Source organism: Aedes albopictus, chromosome 3 (assembly GCF_035046485.1).
Source record: "Aedes albopictus strain Foshan chromosome 3, AalbF5, whole genome shotgun sequence".
In the NCBI taxonomy this organism is placed as follows: Eukaryota; Metazoa; Arthropoda; class Insecta; order Diptera; family Culicidae; genus Aedes; species Aedes albopictus.
Genome location: NC_085138.1, coordinates 320,350,825 through 320,372,582, shown reverse-complemented (window position 1 = coordinate 320,372,582; position 21,758 = coordinate 320,350,825). Strand labels below are relative to the sequence as shown.

The 21,758-nt window shown below is 42.0% G+C and overlaps 1 protein-coding gene and 1 long non-coding RNA gene across 2 annotated transcripts; one reads left to right on the top strand and one right to left on the bottom strand.

Moving 5' to 3' along the window:
• Positions 1-226: 226 nt before the first annotated feature.
• On the bottom strand, positions 227-12,416 carry LOC115262739 (integral membrane protein GPR180). Its single transcript, XM_062842741.1, has 8 exons — positions 12,380-12,416; positions 11,081-12,036; positions 3,621-4,047; positions 3,414-3,557; positions 3,278-3,348; positions 3,030-3,214; positions 2,860-2,964; positions 227-2,380 (listed from the first exon to the last, which is right to left on the bottom strand). Exons 2-8 carry the CDS (start codon positions 11,587-11,589, stop codon positions 2,109-2,111), a joined length of 1,713 nt encoding a protein of 570 aa, XP_062698725.1. The 5' UTR covers positions 11,590-12,036; positions 12,380-12,416; the 3' UTR covers positions 227-2,108.
• Positions 12,417-12,778: 362 nt separating this feature from the next.
• Positions 12,779-14,236, top strand: LOC134291510 (uncharacterized). The gene is made up of 3 exons (XR_009999124.1): positions 12,779-13,105; positions 13,169-13,595; positions 13,653-14,236. It is a non-coding gene; the product is annotated as an uncharacterized LOC134291510 (long non-coding RNA).
• The last annotated feature ends 7,522 nt before the right edge of the window (positions 14,237-21,758 follow it).

Below are 21,758 nucleotides of genomic sequence, written 5' to 3'. Positions count from 1 at the left end.
CCAAGGTTTTCGTTGGTTTTCCTGGGAGAGTGTTCATTGCCACAAGTGTTTTTGTCCTTACTCGAAGTCAAGTCCATCAACAAAAAAAAACAGTATTATGAGTTTCTGGACGAGTTCCTTCAAAATTATATACTTCTCGGTCATATACCTCTTTAAGATCATCAATAGTCTTCCACAAAGAATCCAGAAAGAATATTTCTAAGCATCTCCACGGTAACTCCCGTAGGGCATGGTACACAAATTACGTAACGCGAAAATCGGTCATTTCAGACCCCCTCCCTCCCCCTTGTAACGCTTTTTGTATGAAAACCTAATAATTTTTGTATGGATCGTAACGCGACGCTAGACTCCCCCCTCCCCCTATAGCGTTACGTAATAAGTGTACGATGCCTAGGAAGTCAAACTAACATTTTCACAGAACTATTTCAAGAAAGAATTTATAGAGAGATACATGATGAAGTTACTTGAAACAGGAAGATAGGATATTTGTCGAAAGAATCCACAAAAAACGTTGAGATGGTTTTTTTTTAGGAAAAACATCAATAGGAAATTCTGCACTATTTTATACATAGAACATTTTTATAAAGAAATTCAATGAGAAATTTTGTAAAATCTTCTTTGTAATAATCCTTTCAGTGAAACCATTGGGAGCCATCCAGAGAAAATCTCTGAAGCAACTCTCAAGGAATTCAAGAGTAATTTGTTAATTTGTTAATATGGAAAACTTCAATGAACTTCCTAGTACACTTTCAAGAAAAAATATTTCAAATAATTGCGATTTTGCTTATAACGTAGCATGTAAACTTTATGCAGAAATTTCGTGGATAAATCATGTACGAAATCAATCATTAGCTTTTTATTGCACAATTTTCTTCCACAAGTACATAGTTTCTTTCCAGCTCTGGAAGAATCATTCGAAGTTATTCCAGAAGGAATTACTGGAGATGCCACTTAGAAATCTCTGTATCTTGAACTTGTAGATTATAAGAATATTTTGATATGTTAAAAACAGCTAAAAAGCAATCAAAGTTGGATTAAATCCTTCTTCAAAAAATTTCACCACAAATCTTCTCATTGCTACAAAACCAAAACCGCAGTACGATCTAACTAAAAGCTATGCTCGTCTTCCACATCAACTCCTATACTTAACCTACGTAACACTGCACTTTTCTAGTCTTTCCAATTTTCTAGTAATTGCTATAATTTTCCATTCTATATCACACGCCGTTGTTGCCCGTCTAGTTTCATTCGGGGTATGTCCTACTTCTACACACTACTGGAAGGTGCCACCGACTTAGAAACTTTCTACCATGAAGTGGGAGAGCACTGGTTGAATCCTTGCTAACTGCTTTTATCCTGATTTAAAAATGTTACATAGGAATACAATAATCAATAGTAACATAGGTGTGAAATATAGGAATCAAACTTACATTATATACAACACGAAAATTAAAGAAACGAACGATGAAGTACAAGTCTGTGAATTACTAAAATTATGGCAGATTATTATGTGTTACTAAACAGGTAACCTAGAATCAAACTTATTTGATTTTGAAAAAAGTATTTATTGTATTCCTATGATTATTTTTGGAGTTCTAATTCGTAGAAATTCTAACGAGGTGTCTATCTAGTTGTGTCTATCTACTCAAATCGTATGCCTACTTCTACAAGCCGGAATCAACGTTTTACTAGAAGCGAACTACCAATCAATGTAGCGATTTTTATTATCTCTCCTTTATGGCACATGAGCTGTTTTGTTTCAAGTGGCTTTCTGGGGAATAATTTTGCTACTATTTCTTCTTTAGATTCATGTTAGACTTCCGTTCAAAGATTCTCGAATATCATGTTAGAAAAATTTCACACCGTTTTTCTGTTTTATAAAATTGTCTCGTTTTTTTTACCTACTATGTACAAAATGCGTTTGCAATCCCAATCGTTTAGTTATAATAGTACTTTGCTCTAAAAAATCCCAATATAACTTCAAGAGAGTTACCTGTTTAAAAACTCATACTTACACAACAAGTGCTGCAGTCGTTGAATTGCTTCTACTCACTAGAATAAGAATTATAGCCTCACCTAGACGAGGACGTCGTCCCACCGTCGCCTACTTACAGATGGTTTCGACTTCGTCCGTTCAGTATCAGCGGCTTGCTACCGCCGCTACTCACGATCGTCGGTGGCGCCTCGATGCCACCGTTGTGGTTGTGGCTGCTGTGGTTTCCCGCACTCAGCAAATCGTCCGTGCTGAGCACCAGGGTTTCGATTTCGTCGTCATCGTCATTGTCCACGTAGTCATCGTCGCAGTTCACCCGCAGGACCGAATCGGAGTCCCGGTGGACGATGTGCGGTGCTTCGTTGAATTCGTCCAGCTCGTCCATGCCTAACAGTAGAACAGATAGATTTTCGAGAAAAAAAAGTCATTATTGCAAATGCGATAAATCAGCTAGTGTTGGCTAATCAGATTTGTTGTTTATGCAAAATAGATGGAAATTTGCACGGTGAAGGTGCACACGGAAGGGGGGGAAAGGAGGGGATGTGCTTCTGCAAACCTGATCGTCTGTTCTCTAGGAAAAGTATCCTAGAAGGGTGGCAAAAGCTGGAAGGATACGATGGGCAGGGCTTGTTGTGAGAATACCGGACAACATCCCTACTAAGCTGATGTTTCCAAGAGATCCGGATGGTACAAGAAGACTTGGAGGGCAGCTTGCAAGGTAGCCGGACCAGGTGCAGAACGATCTTGCAAATGTGGGACGCGGACGAGGATGGAGGACTGCAGCTACGAACCGTGTGTTGATTCAATTTTATCATAATACGTAATGACGTAATACTAAATGACTATTCATATTCATGCATACGAACCTGCATAGTTGGACCCCGTCAACAGCAAATACTGTCCGGCTCGATTTGGCCATAACAAGCCCATCATCACGCAATACGCAAGACAGTCGGCCGAATTTGTAATTCCTAAAAAATAAGACATGTTTTAAGACATATTTGAGAATAAGATCAACATTGCACGCTCCACTCACCTAATAGCAACTTATACCGCCACAGTGGGTTCACATTGACCGCAATGATCGCCACGATGGGCAAATAGATGAACCACACCAAACTGGAAGCACCGAAGTGCAGCAGAAAGTCCAGCTTCTGCGTCGAGTGTTCGTACTTCATCGTGATTCGCAGTTCCCACAGGAACCACAACATCATGGTGGACCTAGAACCGAGGGAAAATGGTGAGTCGGTTCCGAAACATTTAGGATTTGGTTATAGTAATTACCTGCACGCTAGAACCAACCACCCAGGCCACGTCTGGTACTCATCGATATCGGATATGATATCGACCTCGGTCTAAAGAACAAGAAACTTACGTCAGTTGTATAGTTTAGCAGTTGAATATCATCGAGTGAGCTTACCCTGTTCCAAATATACAGCAGCACGTGTATTGCACAGTAAGGAATCCAAATAACCATCAGAAGAATCCAACTGCTGACGGAGATTTGCAGCCGCGTAACTGCCCAGCCCTTGGCCAGTAGCAACAATATCAGCATGAATGAAGTCTGAAATTATCAAATTCCTGTCTAGCTTAAAAACGTAAACACCCCTCACCCCACCTCACTTACCCTACTAAAGATATCGAAGATATCTCCGGTGATGGCCAGATTCTCGTTCCCTACGCCATTCATGGCGTATCGTACGGTGTGCGTCAACAGTAGGCAAACACTAATAAATTCCAGCAGCAAACTGATGGTGAACAGTCGCGTCACCGGATGCTTCTGCAGTCGGACCGCGTAGATCTGGAGCGGTACCATCACCAGGTAGATCACGAAGAAGATCAGATACATCTCCAGGGTGTTCTGCTGATCGAACGAGAAGTGGAACAACAGCGGGTTGAAGAACGACGCGCTCTGCCGGTTGGGATTCCCGTTCACCAGCTGGATGTCATACTCCAGCTCCGGTGGGTGGCTGTGGAACTTCCGGTAGTCGTAATGGTGCCACTGACACGTGGTTTGGTTCTGGTAGCAGGCAACCATCGAGATGTACCAAAATCTGGAATGTAATTGTGCCACGTCAGTGTAGTGTATAGAGGCTAATTTGTACTGTAAAATTTATAGAATGTGAGCAATGTTGATTTTAGGACCTGGGATCGAATCCCGCTCCCGACAAACTCACAAAAATGTGAAGCAAAAAGAAATGCGTGGGTCCCGAGATGAACTAAAAAAAACACGGACACGTTTAATGCTTCCAGTGAGCTATTCGCCCTTTGGAGGAAGCACGACACTAGACAACGGACTAGCATGCAACGTCCAGTGGGAAACAGCCGAAAACATTTCCTGACAGCTGCGGCGGGAATCGAATCCGCGCTCCTTGGCACGATGCGACTAAATGCTTGGTGACACTAGCAACGGCAACGAAGCCACACTGCGGACTAGCGGGTTAAAAATCTCGTTAATACAGATAAAGAAAAAAATTTCAGGTGGCTCCAGTTTCCCGGAACAGTCGTGACCAATATTCCCAAAAACCTTCCGAATTACCATTTAAAATACATGTTCTACAAAATCATATGTTTGATACGTCACAAGCTAAATTCCATTACTGCGGAACGGCCACGGCTTCAGGTTCCCGAAATATCCGGAGTGGTGGCCAATATGGTCAAACACTTTTGAATTCTCCTCAAACATAGGGTATGTGTGCCATCAGTAATCTCAGGCTCCCATATTCATCCTATTCGAAAACAAGCGATTACGGTACCGATTGATTTCGTTCTTTTTAGTTTCATGCGTGCTCACTCCTAACAAAAAATACAAAAATAAGAAACAAAGCAAACAGCGCCTCAATCCTTTATTTTTTGTACGATGAAAATGGGAACCACATACTTAAGGGAAACTACATATTTTGCAAAATCATGAAGAATGAACAAAGACATGCTTGTTTTTTACAATTTTGCGAGAAAAAATGTCAAGTGTAAGGAATGTGCGAAGAGTGTCCTCTGAATGCACCTTGAAAGAAGCCCGGTACACCCGGAACCAGAACCAGGTAATCCCAATTAACTCAAACAATGCGTTTGTAATAATAAAAAGATAATTGTACACATTTGCAAACATATCGCATGTGTTTCTTACAGGTAAGCAATGTAAAAAAGAAAGTTGATCCATTTTTATCTGATTTGACTCATATAACCCAATAAATAATTCAGACGCCAAGGATCAAAATACTATTTTAATATTTTTCCATGTAGCTAGAGATGTAGCGAGATTCTCATTCCAAATTTCGTAACAATCGGTTGAAAATAGAGTTAACGATGATTTTTTATTCAAATTTCTAACTAGGACAGAGATGGTTTAAAAATCAAGTGAAATATGCGAAGAAAACCAAAGAAATGTGAGACCATCATTGTCGATTGCTGCCGAAATCAAGACTTTTTTGCTTGATCATCCTAGGTGCAACCAGTGAAGATTATCACGGCGCATCTGTCTATGATTCCTCCAAAAATTCCTTCTAAGATTTCATCAGGATTTCAATCTAAGATTCCTCAGGTTGTTCATTGTTTTTTTTCCAGGACTTTATTAAGGATTTTTAAATTAGCCTAGGGTTAAAAATCTCGTTAATACAGACAAAAAAAAGGATTTTTAACTATAGATTTCTCGGACATCTCTCCTGGATTCCTCCAAAACTTCTTTCTGGGATTCCTTTAGATATTCCTTTAGGAATTCACTCAGATTTTCATTCCGACATTTCTCCAGCAGTACCTTCTGATGTTTCTCCAGGAATTCATTCTTATATTCGTCCAGAAGGTCCTAAAGTGCTTCCTTCAGAAGTTCCTTCTAAAATGCATCCAGGAATATCTTCAGAGATTCCTGCTTTTGAAAATTCCTTCATTTGAGATTACTTCCGTAGTTCTTTCTAGTAATCCCACAGGTGTCTACTGAGTTCAATCAGGAACATTTTTTGGGATCCCTCGGGGAATTCCTTCTAGGATCCCACCGGGAACTCCTTTCGATATGCCTCCAGCAATTCATTCCGAGATTCCTCCAAGAATTATATCTAAGATTCCCCCAGAATTTCTTCTTGGGAATCCTCCAGAAATTTATCCAGGATGACTCCAGGAGTTCTTCCTGGGATTCGTCATGTAGTGCCTTAATAGATTCTTCCGGAATAGAGTATCCATTTCCCAGCCTTTTTCCTTATCCCGGTATTGGGGATTTAGTTGAAATTGAGAAAAAAAAACCAATAAATCACCATTATACAGTAATCGTCCATCCATTAAAAATGTGGAGGGTGACTACCCCATCAGTCACTAAAAAAACAACTTTGTTAGCTTAAGGCATCCGAGAAAATATAGTGACTTTAAACTAGATATCAATGTGCTGTTGGTGGGCCATCTATACTCATAATTGATACATTTTGGTACATTTTTGATTAGTTACAAAATATGAATTCTGAGAAACTTCAAAGTTTCAAAAATAAGTTTTTGATTTTTTTATATCTACATTTCTCGGATACTTTTTCAAAACGACGTATAATACACGCAAATCCTATGTTGATACGTCGTTTTGAATAAGTATCCGAGATTTGTTGATTTTATGTGTAGCAATTGACCTACTTCAAAGAACAGAATGAACGTTTAAAATAATCAATAAGTATGTATTGCCTAATCGTGATTTACATATAATGGATAGTATTGTCCAAATGTTGTGCCTTTGGGTGAGACAAATAAGCTGTGAAAGATTCAGCTCAATCGGCTGGCGCAAACAAACTTAGCTGCCTATGATTTCGCGTGCATGTTTCGGACGACAAACAAACATGTGCTGCAATGCAACAACCGAGAGTAAATGAGGGTTCAGATCCTCATCCTCCTTCCGTTGGCTAAAACCGTAACTAAATTAAGTTTTCCGGTGGTATGATCTTCTACAAACTTGTTTCTTAGAGTTCCAACTGCCATCTATTACATTATAAGCCAAATCGAACGTGATAAACAGGAGTGCTGAACCAGGGACTGGAGGTCATCCAATTTCCCATGTATTTGGACTGAAAACTCCATACAAACTTGAAATCGTTTGCGCTGGTTCATTTTTACCGATTAAACTGAATTTTTCACATGTAATACTTCTAACCGAATGGCACAATTCTAGGGGGTGCCCCGTGGATTTTGACTACTTTTTTTTTTTTTTTCCATACAAATGTGGGCCAGTCTAGTATAGTATAAGGCAATCTAGCGTTCATCACCCTTCTCTCTCAAGCAGTCACAGAGGATAGCAATTTTTTGTTTAATATTTTCATAGGGAAACGTTTCCGTATGAAAACAAACCTATCCTGCCTATGATTGCATAATTGTCCCATATGAATAGGAAACCCAGCAAAGATGGGACTGATATGCGATCATGGGCAGTATCCTCCTCGGGAGCGAAACAGAGAAAGGTGATCAAACGTCAGATAGCCTTATGATGATGCAGTATCAACTAACAATATTATATGGTTTTCTCCTAACTTGATTTTCAAAGTTATGAGCATTCATGTTTATGAAAGGGTAGGTTCTGACTTATGGAATTTAACCAGCTTTACCTAATGCTTTTCAAAATATACATATGGTTTGATAATACAACACATGCTCACAAAAAGTTAATGCTTATCTAGTGAAGAAAACATTTCTTTTACTTGATTATTATAGACGATTTCGTGGTCTTGTGGTGGCATAATAGAAGTCGTCGAGCAAATGGTTTATTAACAAAAACTCAATCTTCTTTTTACAGGCTCCTTTCGAGAATTTTTCTTGAAATTTTACGATAATAATGCGTAAAAAAAACATCCATCCCAGAATACCCGGGAACTCCGGGAAATCAAACATTAAATCCCGGGACTTGGGAAATCCCGAAATTGCTCTACTCCCGGGAATTTTTGTCCCGCGACGTCCTGGGATGGACACACTATTCCGGAAGCTTGTTCAGGATTTGGTCTGAATTTCCATCTGTGATTCTTTCAGGAGTTCCGGAATTACTCCAGAAACTCTATACGAAATTTCTTCCAGGATTTCTCTGGGAATTCCTTTTAGTATTCCACCAGAAGTTGCTTATGAAACTTCTCTAGAAGTTATTTCAGGGATTCCTTTTCGAGTTTTTTTTTCTGTGATTTCTCCGGTTCCTTTTGAAATGTCTTCAGAACTTTTTTTTTCTGGGAAGGGATTATTGCAGATAACTCTAAAGGAACTCCTGTAGGACTTCTCTACAAAACTGCTGTTCGATGAATTCCTCACAAACGTGCTTTAGGAATGTTATAAGGAAGACACGATCTCGGAGATCCCGGAAGGCGGAGGATTATCGGAAAAAGTTCCTAGAGAAGCCCCAGAAAAAGTTCTTAAAGAAATCCGGCAGGAAGTGCTTGGAGGAACCACGGAATGATTTTCTGAATGAATCACAGAAAGAATTCTTGGAGAAATCTTAGAAGAAACTCCTGGAGACATTGAATATCTGCATGATTCTTGAAGGAATCCCAGAAAAAAGGCCTGAAGAAATTCCGGAAGTGTAGTTTCAAAAGAAAATCCTAGATGAATTGCAGAAGGAGCTATGGGAGGACCCTATGGAGGTGTCCTAGAAAAAAAGTTTCAAGAGGAACTCTCGAAGAAATTTCTGGATGAATGCCATAAAGAATTCCTGGGAAAATCTTAGAATAAACCCCTTGAGGAACCCCAGAGGAAATCCTGGATGTACCTATCTCGAACGGAACTCCTGCATGAATCACTGGAGGTTTGGTATATAAATTCAAAATGGCGGCCGAAATCAATATGACCGACCAAAATTTTTATAACTCCAAAAAGTACCTTTATCTATTCTCTTTTCGAAAAACATTTTGTTTTGATTAAGTGGTTTCGAGCTATACCGTAAAACGGGGTGATTGGAAAAAAGAGGGCGAATAGAAACAAATAACTTATTGTAAAAAATATGGCAATTATGTTTTAAAAGTCATCAAAACTTATTCTCAGTAGCTAGTTGGATGCTACCAGTGTTTCAATAATAAACCTTTTTTGGGATGATAATTACGTTAATTTTTTTTGTAAAAAATTCCAAGAGCAAAGTATCGTTTTATAGGCAAAAAAACTTTTGCCATTAAATTTGCGTTTTATCGATTTGGTATGTATTCACAGACTAAAGTATTTTTCGACATTCGACAATTTTTTCTTCACTTGGTAAATTATTATAATCTAGTCTTAATGTTTCATTTGAATTAAAAATTATTTCCGGTTTTTTTTTTGTTTTTATTTTTGTGTTTTTTAACTAATGCTAATTCTACACTTAGTTATTTCTGTCTTGAAATTGAAAAAAATATCGAAAATTGTTTAAAGCTGTTTAGAAACAAGCAACCTTTTTTCAAATAAGTTAACTAAATAAAAATTGGGTTTGAATCCTAATTACAGAAATCAAAGAAAGAGGTAGGACCGAAAGTTAAGACCCTTATGCGAGGTATGCACTTCAAGCGGAATCGCTCAAGTAATTTTCGTTCAGTGCATTATTTTTCTGTGACCGGAATGGTCAAGAAATTTAACACAGCAAGCCCCATTTGATTTGACGTTTCGTTTCAGCTCCGTACTAGGATCCGGAATAAAGCGATGCTTTATTATTTCTTGAGCGATTCCTTGCCTGAATTTTCCACGCATCGAGATAGGCCAAGAAATTTCTTGCGATCAGCGTACTACCCATTACAACTGACTTTATTACGCATGGTTCCAGAAATACTTGCCTAAGTATGCTGGAAGGTGTTTCTATTCGCCCCGTTGTACGGTAACGGTTTAAATGAGCCAACAATTGACCAAAATCGAGGGGTCCGTAAAAATGGTTTTGGGGGTCTTGGGGGTCCATGAATTTGATTAACCAAATGCATTTTCCATACTTTTTGGGGGAGGTCTTCCAGAAAATCACCGCCTTAAACATTTTTGAAGAATGGTGTAAATAGTGGGACAGTCTCATCGATAGTTATCTATTAAAATTCCTGGAGGGAGATCCAAAAAACTTCTGGTGGAATCATGGATTTTTTTAGTATCTATATTTTAATGTGTATATAACATACATAAAAAGCTAATTCAACACTAAAAAGGAACGTTTAAGGATTTGGCATGATGTTTCCTTTCAAGATGGTGGCTCTGCTATAGCTATAGCATATATAATTCACTGCCGTTTGAGCCTTTAGTTTTAAGTTATCATTGTAACGTTTTTTTTTAGATAAAGGGGTTTTGTGTCTCGTGAGAAAGATTTCAATCAATGCATTAAGAAAATCACTCAAAGGGGTTTTCCCTCTTTCAAAATTTTTTGAAGTCAAATAAATAATAATAATAACACTCAAAAGGAATTTTAGAAATAGCAAGGATCTGCAAGGATTTCTGATAGCACTCCTAATAAAAATTACTGTGGTCTGTGATGACCAAAATTTGGTCTTCATCGTTTATAAATACTGCTACACTAAGTAGGGTATCGCGCTACTTGGGCGGTGGCTTCTATATTCGTCTGTTTTCCACTATAACTCGGTCAATTTTGATCCAATTGACTTGAAATGTTGTACACGGGTAGATACTATACCTATCTCACCACATTCCAGAAGTTGTGTCAATTGGTTCAAATTTGACTGAGTTATAGTGGAAAACAGACGAATATAGAAGCCACCGCCCAAGTAGCGCGATTCCCTACCTATAGCGAACGAAATTTCAAGTGCAAATTGCAAACAAGGCCACGTAACGTCCGACTATTTCCCTAATCAAACCACGGCGTACAGTATCCTATAAATACCATTCAGCGTAAAAAATCACGGATATGTATAAGCTAAGTGTATCATTTATCGCCATGGGATTTCCCTATGTTTTAAGTTTTAGATTTGAAAACTTTCCCCAATGGCGGTAACTGGTACACTTACCCTAGCTACTTTATGAGAATATCTCAGAGAACCGAACCGTTGACTACTTACTTCAGAAGACATGATCATTGAACATTAATTTAAAAATAAGTAGCAATGCACAATCATGAAACCAGATACAAAGTTGTAAAACAGGCTTGCGCACGATTAATAAATTAAAAATTACAACTAAAAGAGTAAATCTCACCTGGGTACATTGGGGTCACTTATCACGTAAGTGAACTGATTGCCAGATACCACATTGGCCGGGGTATCCTCATCCACGCACAGCTTCCCCCGCTCGCAGGGAATCCTCCTCAGATAATCCGCCTCCGCCCCTTTATTGCACTTGCTATTGAACGCAACCTTGTCCAGTTTGTCGAACATCCGCTGGCAGGCCACATCCTGGTCGAAATTGTTCCGGTTGGCATAGTACTCCAGAAAGTTGTGCTTGTCCAGCACGGCCAACGTGATCGGTACACTCAGATTTACACTGCTGGTCACATTCCCATAGATGTACCCGAACGTGTCCGATTCCGTGTTCTGCTGCGAGTGCTTCTCCGTCTTTTGGAACCCAAACTTGATCAGAAACCGGAAGAACTGATCCACCCTAAATGATCCCGTTAGATGGGCCCCGTCCGAGGGCTGACTGCCACCCATCAGCCCAACCACCAGCAGCACCAACCCAGCCCTAATCCATCTCCCGGAAAATCTCATCTTCGGTTCCGTCCCCCACCCAACTAAATGCGAGCAACCCTGTCAAAATCTTCACTTCCGCGATTTACGCCACTCTTTGTCTATTCCAAAACCTTGTTTCCCCCGCGGGACCTTCAGTCGCAGCCTCAATTCATTAAACAGAGATCCGCAGCTGCACCTCCCACAGAACCACCGATATTTCTGCCAGCGAATCAGCAAATCCCTACTCGCGAATCGCTGCTGCTGCCACTGCCACCATCGCTCGGAATGTTTTCCATCTCCACTCCGCCACGAAGCCCTTTCTCCTGAACTCGCGAAACGCACTCACTTCCCGCGTGTCACTTGTGGTGGCTAATTAATAAGTCCACGGATTTAAATGTTTTTCACTCTTTCTGTATTTTTGTTGCAATGCAAGCAATTTTTGCAACCAGAAAATCGCGTTTGTTGACTCTTGTTTGGATGGTGCACCTAGAGTCCCTATAATTAGAGTCTGGCGAACTGCCACTTTCGACCGGAGCCAATAGGCCTTTTCATGTGACAGATCCGTGCATGCATTTGTTTACAAAGCTTGAACAACAGCTGCTAACAAGAACGTGTCATCTTCATAGAAGAACTGTCAAACGCCCGAACAATCAGCTGATTTAAGACGTCAAATGAAAAGGCCCATCGAGCAAATAGAGTTAAGAAACTATATCGAGCATGACGTTATAGTGTTCTCACCAATAAATGCTACACCGTGACGTCATGCTCGATTGGCTCCGATCGAAAGTGACAGTCCGCCAGACTCTAACTAGACTGACTCTAGGTGCACCTCCCCGTCGTCCGTCAGCCCAGCCAGTCAGCATTAGAGTCAGTCTAGTTAGAGTCTGGCGGACTGTCACTTTCGATCGGAGCCAATCGAGCATGACGTCACGGTGTAGCATTTATTGGTGAGAACACTATAACGTCATGCTCGATTGGCTCCGGTCGAAAGTGGCAGTTCGCCAGACTCAATTATAGGGACTCTAGTCAGCATCAGCTAGCACACGAGCGAACGAATGAATGAAAGGTTTGTGACTGAACGATGATGATGATGACGAGCGTAAAACGGGATACCAGAAAAATATGAATGAAAGTGTGAAGCGAATGACAGGGCAAAAGGGACGCGTAAAATTCGCGACTACGAAGGTAAAAGAGATTCCAACTCTTTGTCGCTCTACACGCTAAGGTCAGTTTACCCATAAATAGGTAGATTATTTACCCATATTTGGGTTTCGTATCCATTACCAATAATATGGGTAAAGTTTACCAATAAATATTGGTAAAATTCACCCATATTCTTGATGAAGTGACTTTACTCATATATGGGTAAAGACTGTTTACCCATATTTGGATGAAAAAAATAATATTTTCTAGAGGCAGCACCGAAATCGGCCATTCGCTCGGTTCATCAAAAATAAAACAATTGTTTTAGTTAACTATTCTCGGAATTATTGGAGAACGTTGAGGCAAATTTGCAAATTACACAACGCCTAGGTGAAGAGGAAGCAGGTGACCTGTAAGTAATTCGTAAACGATTCGATAAACCAAAAATATACATACTTGTTTCCGTCACTTTCAGCTGAACAGAAAAAAAATTCCTTCGAGGTGGATTACGGTTGGAACCAGTTGAATCAGCAGGATTCTCTGCAAGTGCTCTCGTGTTGGATTTAGCACCGCTCGATGAGCTGAATTTGAGCGTCTCAGTGGAACACGCCCAGCAATCCACCGGAGTGCAAATAAACCGGAGACGCACGTTGACCGTGAACGAATCGTCTAGGACTCCGCTCCCCCTGATGCCAAATTTGAATAGGCCGGCCGGATGATGCAAACCGCCCGTAGAAGAAGGAAGTGGCATTCTCGTTGTAGAAGTGTTCTGTCTATGCCTCGGCTCCCCCGAGAGCAGTTGAAACCCACCCGAACCAGAGTGGGAGCGGGAAGTAAACCGACACAAGTGGCTCAAGTCCGGACATTATTAGAACCAGGGAGGAGTTTGCATCAATATCTGAGTAAGTTATGCTTTTATTTATCACCAAAAATAGTATCTAATCTTTTGCTTCTTCCAGTTTGTGCATTTCACTCCCGGCCCTACCCATCCTGGTCGAGATCCTGGCCTCAAACGCCCATACGAGCAAGCGCAAGAGTCGACAAACTGCATCAGCTGGCGGACCCTCCGGAGCGCATTGTCCGGAAGAAAGCAGGCGAGCTCCACCATCAGGAAGCTATTCGCGATCCTTTCACCATTGATGTTGCTGCACGATCCAGTCTTTTCCTATGTAAAACGAAACGCCGACCCAATCGTTAAAATCAATCACCAAAACCCTGCATGTATTTTTTTATTAATATTTTTCTGTTTTATAATAATATTCGAATAAACTTTTTATTAAATATTTTAATTTTATTTGTTTTCTTTTCGAAATTTATGGCATTTTATTTATAAGTAAAATAAATAAATACAAATCATTTACTCAAATATGAGTACTATGTACCCAAATTCAAAGAACTCATATATGGGTAAATTCAACCTATATTGCCCGTAGATCCAACATACCCAAATATGAGTAAAGTGTCTTTACCCATAAAATGAGGTTGTGCACTTTTCGGCGATTATGGGTAAAGTTTACTCATATTTGGGTAAACTGACCTTAGCGTGTAATGAAAAACCTCGTAAGGAACTGTCAGAATGTGCGTGAAAAAAAAGCAAAAAATATTTCCCTCTCGTTTTTTCTCACGTAAACCTTCACGCACATTCGACAACTTCGTAGTCGCGAATCGCATGCATGCAAACAATAGAGTTAAGAAACTATAGAGGACGAATGTCGCTGCTGTTCCCTTTGTTCTCGTTCGGAAACATGTCGGGTATCTATCTGTCAAATCGCATACTTTTTCGCTTTGACACTTATATCCCAGCAATAGAGTTAAGAAACTATAGAGGACGAATGTCGCTGCTGTTCCCTTTGTTCTCGTTCGGAAACATGTCGGGTATCTATCTGTCAAATCGCATACTTTTTCGCTTTGACACTTATATCCCAGCCTATCTCCACCAGCAAAAGATGTTGCGGCAGCGACGCCAGCGACATTCTTCCTCTATAGTTTATTACCTCTATTATCCCAGCCTATCTCCACCAGCAAAAGATGTTGCGGCAGCGACGCCAGCGACATTCTTCCTCTATAGTTTATTACCTCTATTATGCAAACTGAAGGCGGGATTCATAGTGCACTCGATGAAACCGCTTTGTTGCAGTCGAATGGTTTGGACAATGTTTTGATTAAATATTTGAGTACGACTGCAGCGATCGACACGCTCGGTCGTGTTCGCGGCGTGCTCACCAGAAAGTAAACTCTAACTGAGTATAAACCAAAAATTAACTGGCAATATAGCGCTTGTTCGCTGCGCCATTTTTCGCTCTTTGTTAATACAAAGAGCACCCAGAAGCAAGAAGAAGAAGAAGATTAAATATTTCAGGCGTTCGATTTGAATATTTGGTTATAACATCCACACAAGCATCCACATCAGAAAAATAAGTTACTGATAGGAAGTCTTTCAGAAGACTTCTTTAATGTGTTGATGTTTCTGCAGAGAACTACCCTAGGCACGACCCAAGGCCTTGCGTAAGGCAATTTCCAGAAAATTGTAAATTCACGCAGGAACTTCCTGGAAATCCCTTCATGAACTTCACTGGGGATTCCATCAACCATTATTTGGCGGGTTCCAAGGAAATTTCTCCAAGTTCTCATAAGGATTTGTTCCGTATTTCATTTGCAGATTCGTCCAGAAATTTCTTTAAGAATTCCTCCAGAAACTCCTTTGGAAATATATCCACAACAGTTAAAGCCCCTCTGGAAATTCCTGTAGGAACTCCTCTTCGAGTTTCTGCAGGACCTTTTTAGTGGACAATTGGGTTGTTTAGTGAATAAAATATTGCTATTTTCTATAGCCTAATCGAAACAGCTCATTTTTCTGAGTATAACGTGATTTTATTGGATTCAAATACCTTTGTTTTGATGGTTTATTTAACAAAACAGTTTTAATTTTCGTGGATAGAATGACAGTTCAATCGATAAAGTGACAGCTCGACCCGAACAAAAAAATTTCCCCATACAAACTTTAAATGCATTTTAAAAATAGTTCCCGGACTCCAAAAAATCTGAAATTTTGGATTTCGACTAATTTTTGGGCGGAGAATCCGATTATGAAATAATCCGGATACCCCTAAAGAACCCCTAAAGGAAATTGTTAATTCAAGCAGCAGATTTATCCATGAATTTCACTGGGAATTCCTTCAGAAATTTGTTGGTGAGGTCCTCTAGGAAATTCCTCCAGGTATCCCTGATAATTTGTCCAGCATTTCATCTGTAGATTAATGCAGGAATTCCTCCAGAAACTCCTATGGGAATATCCGCAGCAGATTCTCTGGAGATTCCTTAAGGAATTCATCTTCGAGTTCCTCTTCAGGAACTTTTTAGTGAACTCTCTAAAGAAATTCCTAGATTAACTCTTCAAAAGATTCTTAGAAAGCTGTCCAGGAGTTCTTCAAGAGTCCTCCCAGAATTCCTCTAGGAAGTTTTTCACAAACTGTACTGGACACAAGACTGGACAATCCTCCTGAAATTCGTATCGCGAGTTTTTAAAGAGCTCATCTATAGAGAATTCTCTAGAGAGTTCGTTCGCGGCACATCTCGTCGAGTTTCGGAGTGTCACGTGTGACATGATTTGGCGGAATTGTGCTCGCCAAACGGCGACGAGACCACCGTTGGTCATCAGAATGCGAAACTTTATGGAATTCTTTTAATTCTTCATAGAAGTAATGCGTCTGGACGAAATGTCCAAGATTCAATCTAACGCGTGCTGGCAGATCTCGTTTAACCTTTGGGTAGAATATGATCGCGCTCCTCTACTTTCATTCTCGAATATCTGTCGCTAATGGACTTTTGGTGACTTCGACTATGGAGCTCAACTCGGAGATTCAATTGTTCAGGTATCTGTTGATGACGATCTGTACGATCTGTTGCATGTTCTGCACTGATACACATCAGGTTTTGCTACAGCTGCGCGAATTTTACGTTTAAGTAGAATATTTGCGTCGTCTAAATTGATTTTGAGGTAACAGCGATGTACCTCTACGTTGGTTGAACGTTCCAGGGGAAATCTCTGAAGGAGTTCCTAGAGAAATTCCTGGACAAATCCCTGAAGGATCCGCTGGAGGAATCTTTGATAAAATTCTTAGAGGAATCGCGGAAAAAACTTCTGGAGGAATCCCTGAAAAGTCTATGAAGAGCCCCTGAAGAAATTCCTGCAAAAAAATGAAGGAATCCTTGGAGGAAACCAAACTGAAGAAAATCCTGATGAATTTCTTGCGAAATTCAAGAAGACATTTCTGGAGAAATCACTGGAAAAAGCTTCTCTAAACCCTTAAATGAATTCGGGAGAAATCTCTAACAGAGCTATAGGAACTAGAGGAATGTTTGCAGGAACTTCTGTATAAATCCTTGAATGAATTCCTGGAGGAATTATTGAAGAACTTTCAGTAGGAATTTCTTGATGAACTACAGGAGAACCCCCTAACGGAGTTTTAAAGGAATCCCTGAAGAAACTTGTGGATGAACCCCCGAAGAAAACCCTGAAGAACTTCTTGGATGAATCTGAATAAATTTCTCGATTACTTACTTGATGCTTGATGGATAACAACTCGTAGCAGTGAGTCTACGCCGAATGAAGCATTCACCTCCACTGGTCGCGGTCCGGGGCCAATCGCTTCCAGTCGCCCTGTGAGTCCTTTGGTGCTCCTCAATTGCAAAAAGCTAACGTGTGCACGGCCTACCACGAAGCCGACGACCCCTTCCTGGCTCTCTGCTGAATATGGTTCCAGCTTATCGTTCCTCCGGCATACGAGCTACGTGTCCAGCTCACCACAGCCTGCCGTGTTTTATTCGCTTCAATAAATTTATCTATTTATTCTTGGTACAATTCGTAGTTCATGAGACGCCGCCAGATGCCGTCCTCCAGTTTACCGCCGAGTATTGTTCGCATCACTTTACGTTCGAAGACTCCAAAGGCTCTCCGTTCAGCATCTCTCGACGTCCACGATTCATGGCCGTCTAAAGCTACCGGAAGGATCAGAGTCTTGTACATCGCGAGTTTTGTCTTCGTTTGCAACCTACGGGACTTCAGTTGATTTTACAGACCCGATTAAGTATTGTTTTTCATAAGCCTCGTTTAGCGTTAGAGGTTCCTTAGCCAGTCTGTCGTCGTCGATTCAAATTCTGTCTGTTGCTCTTCCATTCCCACCGTTTAACAATTCTTCGAAGTTCTCTCTCCCCCTGGCAGCCACCATTGCATTGTTTTGTCTGTCAGCAAGTCCCTATCACGCTATCACGGTCGTTGTATGTACATGACGGCAGAAGGCGCTGTTTTTTTCCGCGAACACCATTGAACGTTTCGTAAAACCTTCGCATATCATTCTGCTCCATACTTTCTTGCGCCTGAGAAAACACATTTTCGAACCACTCGTTCCATCGCTCCTTGAATAGACTCCCACAGACTGTTGAGATTATCGCTCTCGTTGATCTCACTTATTCGCTCGTCCAGCTTCTGGTGAAAGTCTGCTGAAAAACGCTGGATCCAACTTCACCGTTTGGATGTCTTCAGGTGTGATTGCAGATATTCTTGCATGCAAAGTTGGTGCTACTGTGATCAAGTTAGCATTCGAAGCAATCAAGATATCCCTGACTACGCCCCTGCCTTAGTTACTAGGTATTGTTATTTTTCCTAACACCTTACTTTGCAATAAACCTCAGTTGAAGACACACGCGTATCAAACTGTTTCCGTTAATTCTCATCCCAACGGTATCCCATTCTAAGAGGTTATGGGCTCGACCAGTAAGGATTCGGTGCACGGCATTCCTCAATTCCACGGAGGTCCAGGGTTCCATAACTGGAGTTTTCGTGTGCGGATGTATCTGGACGCTATGGGAGTGGAGCATACCTTAACTGAAGATTCCCCGGAAGCGGCTGCGGAAAAAGCGAAGTTCGGCGAGGCGGACAAAAAGGCAAAGTCGATGCTGATTGGTTTTCTCGGAGATGATTGTCTGGAGATCGTTCGAGACAAAAGGACAGCGAAACAGATGTGGCGAGCGCTGGAGAATTCATTTGCCAAGAAATCGCTAGCGACGCAGAACCTGGTACGGAAGCAACTCGGACGTTTGAAGATGAAGGAAGGAGAATCTATGCGGAACCATCTGGTGTGTTTCGATGACCTGATCCGACAGCTACGGGTGGCAGGAGCGGAGCTAAAGGAACCGGATATGGTGGTGATGCTGTTCGGGACTCTTCCCGAGTCATATGACCCGTTAATAACTGCTCTGGAGAACCTCGGTGATGACGATTTGACGCTAGACGTAGTGAAGCAACGGCTTCTGGGCGAAGAAGTCAAGCAGCTCGACAGGCATCAAGATGGCACGAGTGAGAAGCCGAATGCGTTCGTTGGAGAAAAGGACAGGACTACCTTCAAGAAATTCAACGGCAAGTGTCATAGGTGCGGCAAGAAAGGGCACATGAAGAAGGACTGCCGGCAGAAGAACCACAGTGAAGCAAATGCGGCTGCTGGATCGAAGAGCAAGGCGGTAAGTTTTATGGCCGGTCGCGCAAGAGACTCTCGACGCCGTGATGGACGACTGGTTTTCAAATTGGATTCCGGGTCAAGCGACCATCTTGTGAACGATGCTGATGTTTTTTCGACGTTGAACAAGTTGTCAAGCCCCGTCATCATCAACGTGGCCAAAGACGGCGAGACTTTGGAAGCTCGGAAGAAAGGTGTCATCGAAGGAGTCAGCAACAGAGGCGTTCAAATGAAAATCAACGATGTGCTGTACATACCGGACTTGAGAGATAACCTGATGTCGGTCAAGAAACTGGCCAAAGCTGGAATCTCGGTGTTGTTTTGCGGAAATGAAGCTACGTTGAAGAAGGAGAACACGGTCATCGCTACAGCGTACTTAAAGGGAAGTCTGTATGAGCTTGAAGTCAAGTTTAACAAGCCATTTGCGAATGCATGTCAAGCGGAGGTGAATGATCTGTGGCATCGTCGGCTAGGACATATCAACCAGCAAGCCCTCTCGAAACTCGTGCAACAAAACATGGTGGAAGGTATCGGTACGAAGCCGGACAAGGTCGGATTTTGCGAACCATGCGTGCAGGGCAAACAGTGCCGTGAACCCTTTGATGGAACTCGGCAGCGTGCGACTCGTGTCTTGGAGAGGATCCACTCGGATGTGTGCGGGCCAATTGATCCTCCGGCGTGGGATGGCTCTCGCTATTTCGTTTCGTTCATCGATGATTATAGCCATTTCTCGATGATATACCTGATGAAGAAGAAGTCTCAAGTTTTTGAACGATTCCGTGAATATGAAGCGATGGCGACAGCAGCATTCGGTAAGAATATTTCAAAACTTACGGTGGATCAAGGTACGGAGTATGGCTCGAACAATCAGAAAAACTGGTACAAAGCGAAAGGAATCCAGATTGAAGCGACGGTTGCGTATTCTCCGCAACAGAATGGAGTGGCAGAGAGGTTTAATCGTACGCTCATCGAAAAGGTTCGTGCAATGCTTCTGGATGCTCGGCTACCGAAAAGGATGTGGTGTGAGGCTGCGTTGACTGGCGTGTACCTGTTAAACCGGAGTCCGACGGCAGCTCTCTCGGTCAATTCAACACCAGCAGAGCTGTGGCTAGGAGTGAAGTCCAACTTGGAGAAACTACGGATCTTCGGATGCAGAGCCTTTGCGTGGATACCAGGTCAGTTACGGAAGAAATTAGACGCCAAAAGCTTCGAAGTGGTAATGGTAGGCTACGCACCGAATGGCTACCGGCTGTGGGATCGAAGACGACAAAAGATCATCGTGGCTCGTGACGTGAAGTTTGATGAAACCCGTTTTCCGTATGAAGTGGAGGCTGAACCAGCAGAGCAATCGCCCTTGGTAGTCCGTTATTCCTACGAAAAAGAGGAGGATGAAGAAGCCGTTCCGCAAGAACATCAAGAGCCTGAGATGATAGAGGAAGATGGCCAAGCGGAACAGTCCGACGAAACTGACGATGACGAGACGGAAGCATCGGCGCTCCCTTCGCACACAGAACACCACGAGTCCGAACACAAACGTTGGTGAGGCGCAGCGATCGGGAGCGCACTTTACCGGGTAAGTTACTCGATTATTTTGTTGGTTACGGAGCAACTTCTGGTGTGCCATTATCCTCAGATGTACCCGAAACATTTGGCCAAATTGCTCGTCGAGATGACCGAGATGAATGGATGCGTGCTGTAGCAAGTGAGCTGGAGTCGCTGAAGAAAAATGACGTCTGGCAGCTGACGACCTGTCCCAGGGAGGTGAAACCGCTCAAATCCAAATGGGTGTTTCGGATAAAGGAGGATGAAAACGGCAGACCGGTTCGCTACAAAGCTCGGCTTGTGGCGAAAGGATACCTCCAAAAGCAAGGACAGGACTATGAAGAGACCTACGCTCCAGTGGCTCGGCTGGCTACGATCAGGACCGTTTTGGCAGTCGGTGTACATCGGCGATACTATTTCCATCAGATGGATGTCCGCACAGCGTTTCTTCACGGCCGTTTAAAGGAGACAATCTACATGGAGGTCCCGGATGGCGTACCTGCGAAGCCCGGTCAAGTCTGTCGATTGCTGAAATCTTTGTATGGCCTAAAGCAGTCACCTAGATGTTGGAATGACCGATTCAATGACGCACTCCTTAAGATGGGTTTCAAAAGATCAAGACACGATTATTGCCTGTATACAAAGCTGGACGATGGAGATGAACTCATCCTGATTCTGTACGTAGATGACCTTTTAGTGGCTGGCCGCAATCTGAAATCGATCATGGAGTTGAAGAAACGTTTAGCGTCGATGTTCGAGATGTCGGACTGTGGAGAATTGAGACACTTTTTGGGAATGAAGATCTTCTACAACCGCGAAGAAGGAAAACTGCAGTTATCTCAAGATGCCAGTATTGAGAAGCTGATGAGTCGTTTTGGAATGTCCGACTGCAACCCAGTTCGAACCCCGATGGAGAAAGGCCTGATGCTAAATCGAGAAGGAGACGAAGTAAAGCAACCGTACCGAGAGTTGCTTGGGTCGCTTATGTACGTGATGCTGAGCGTTCGACCG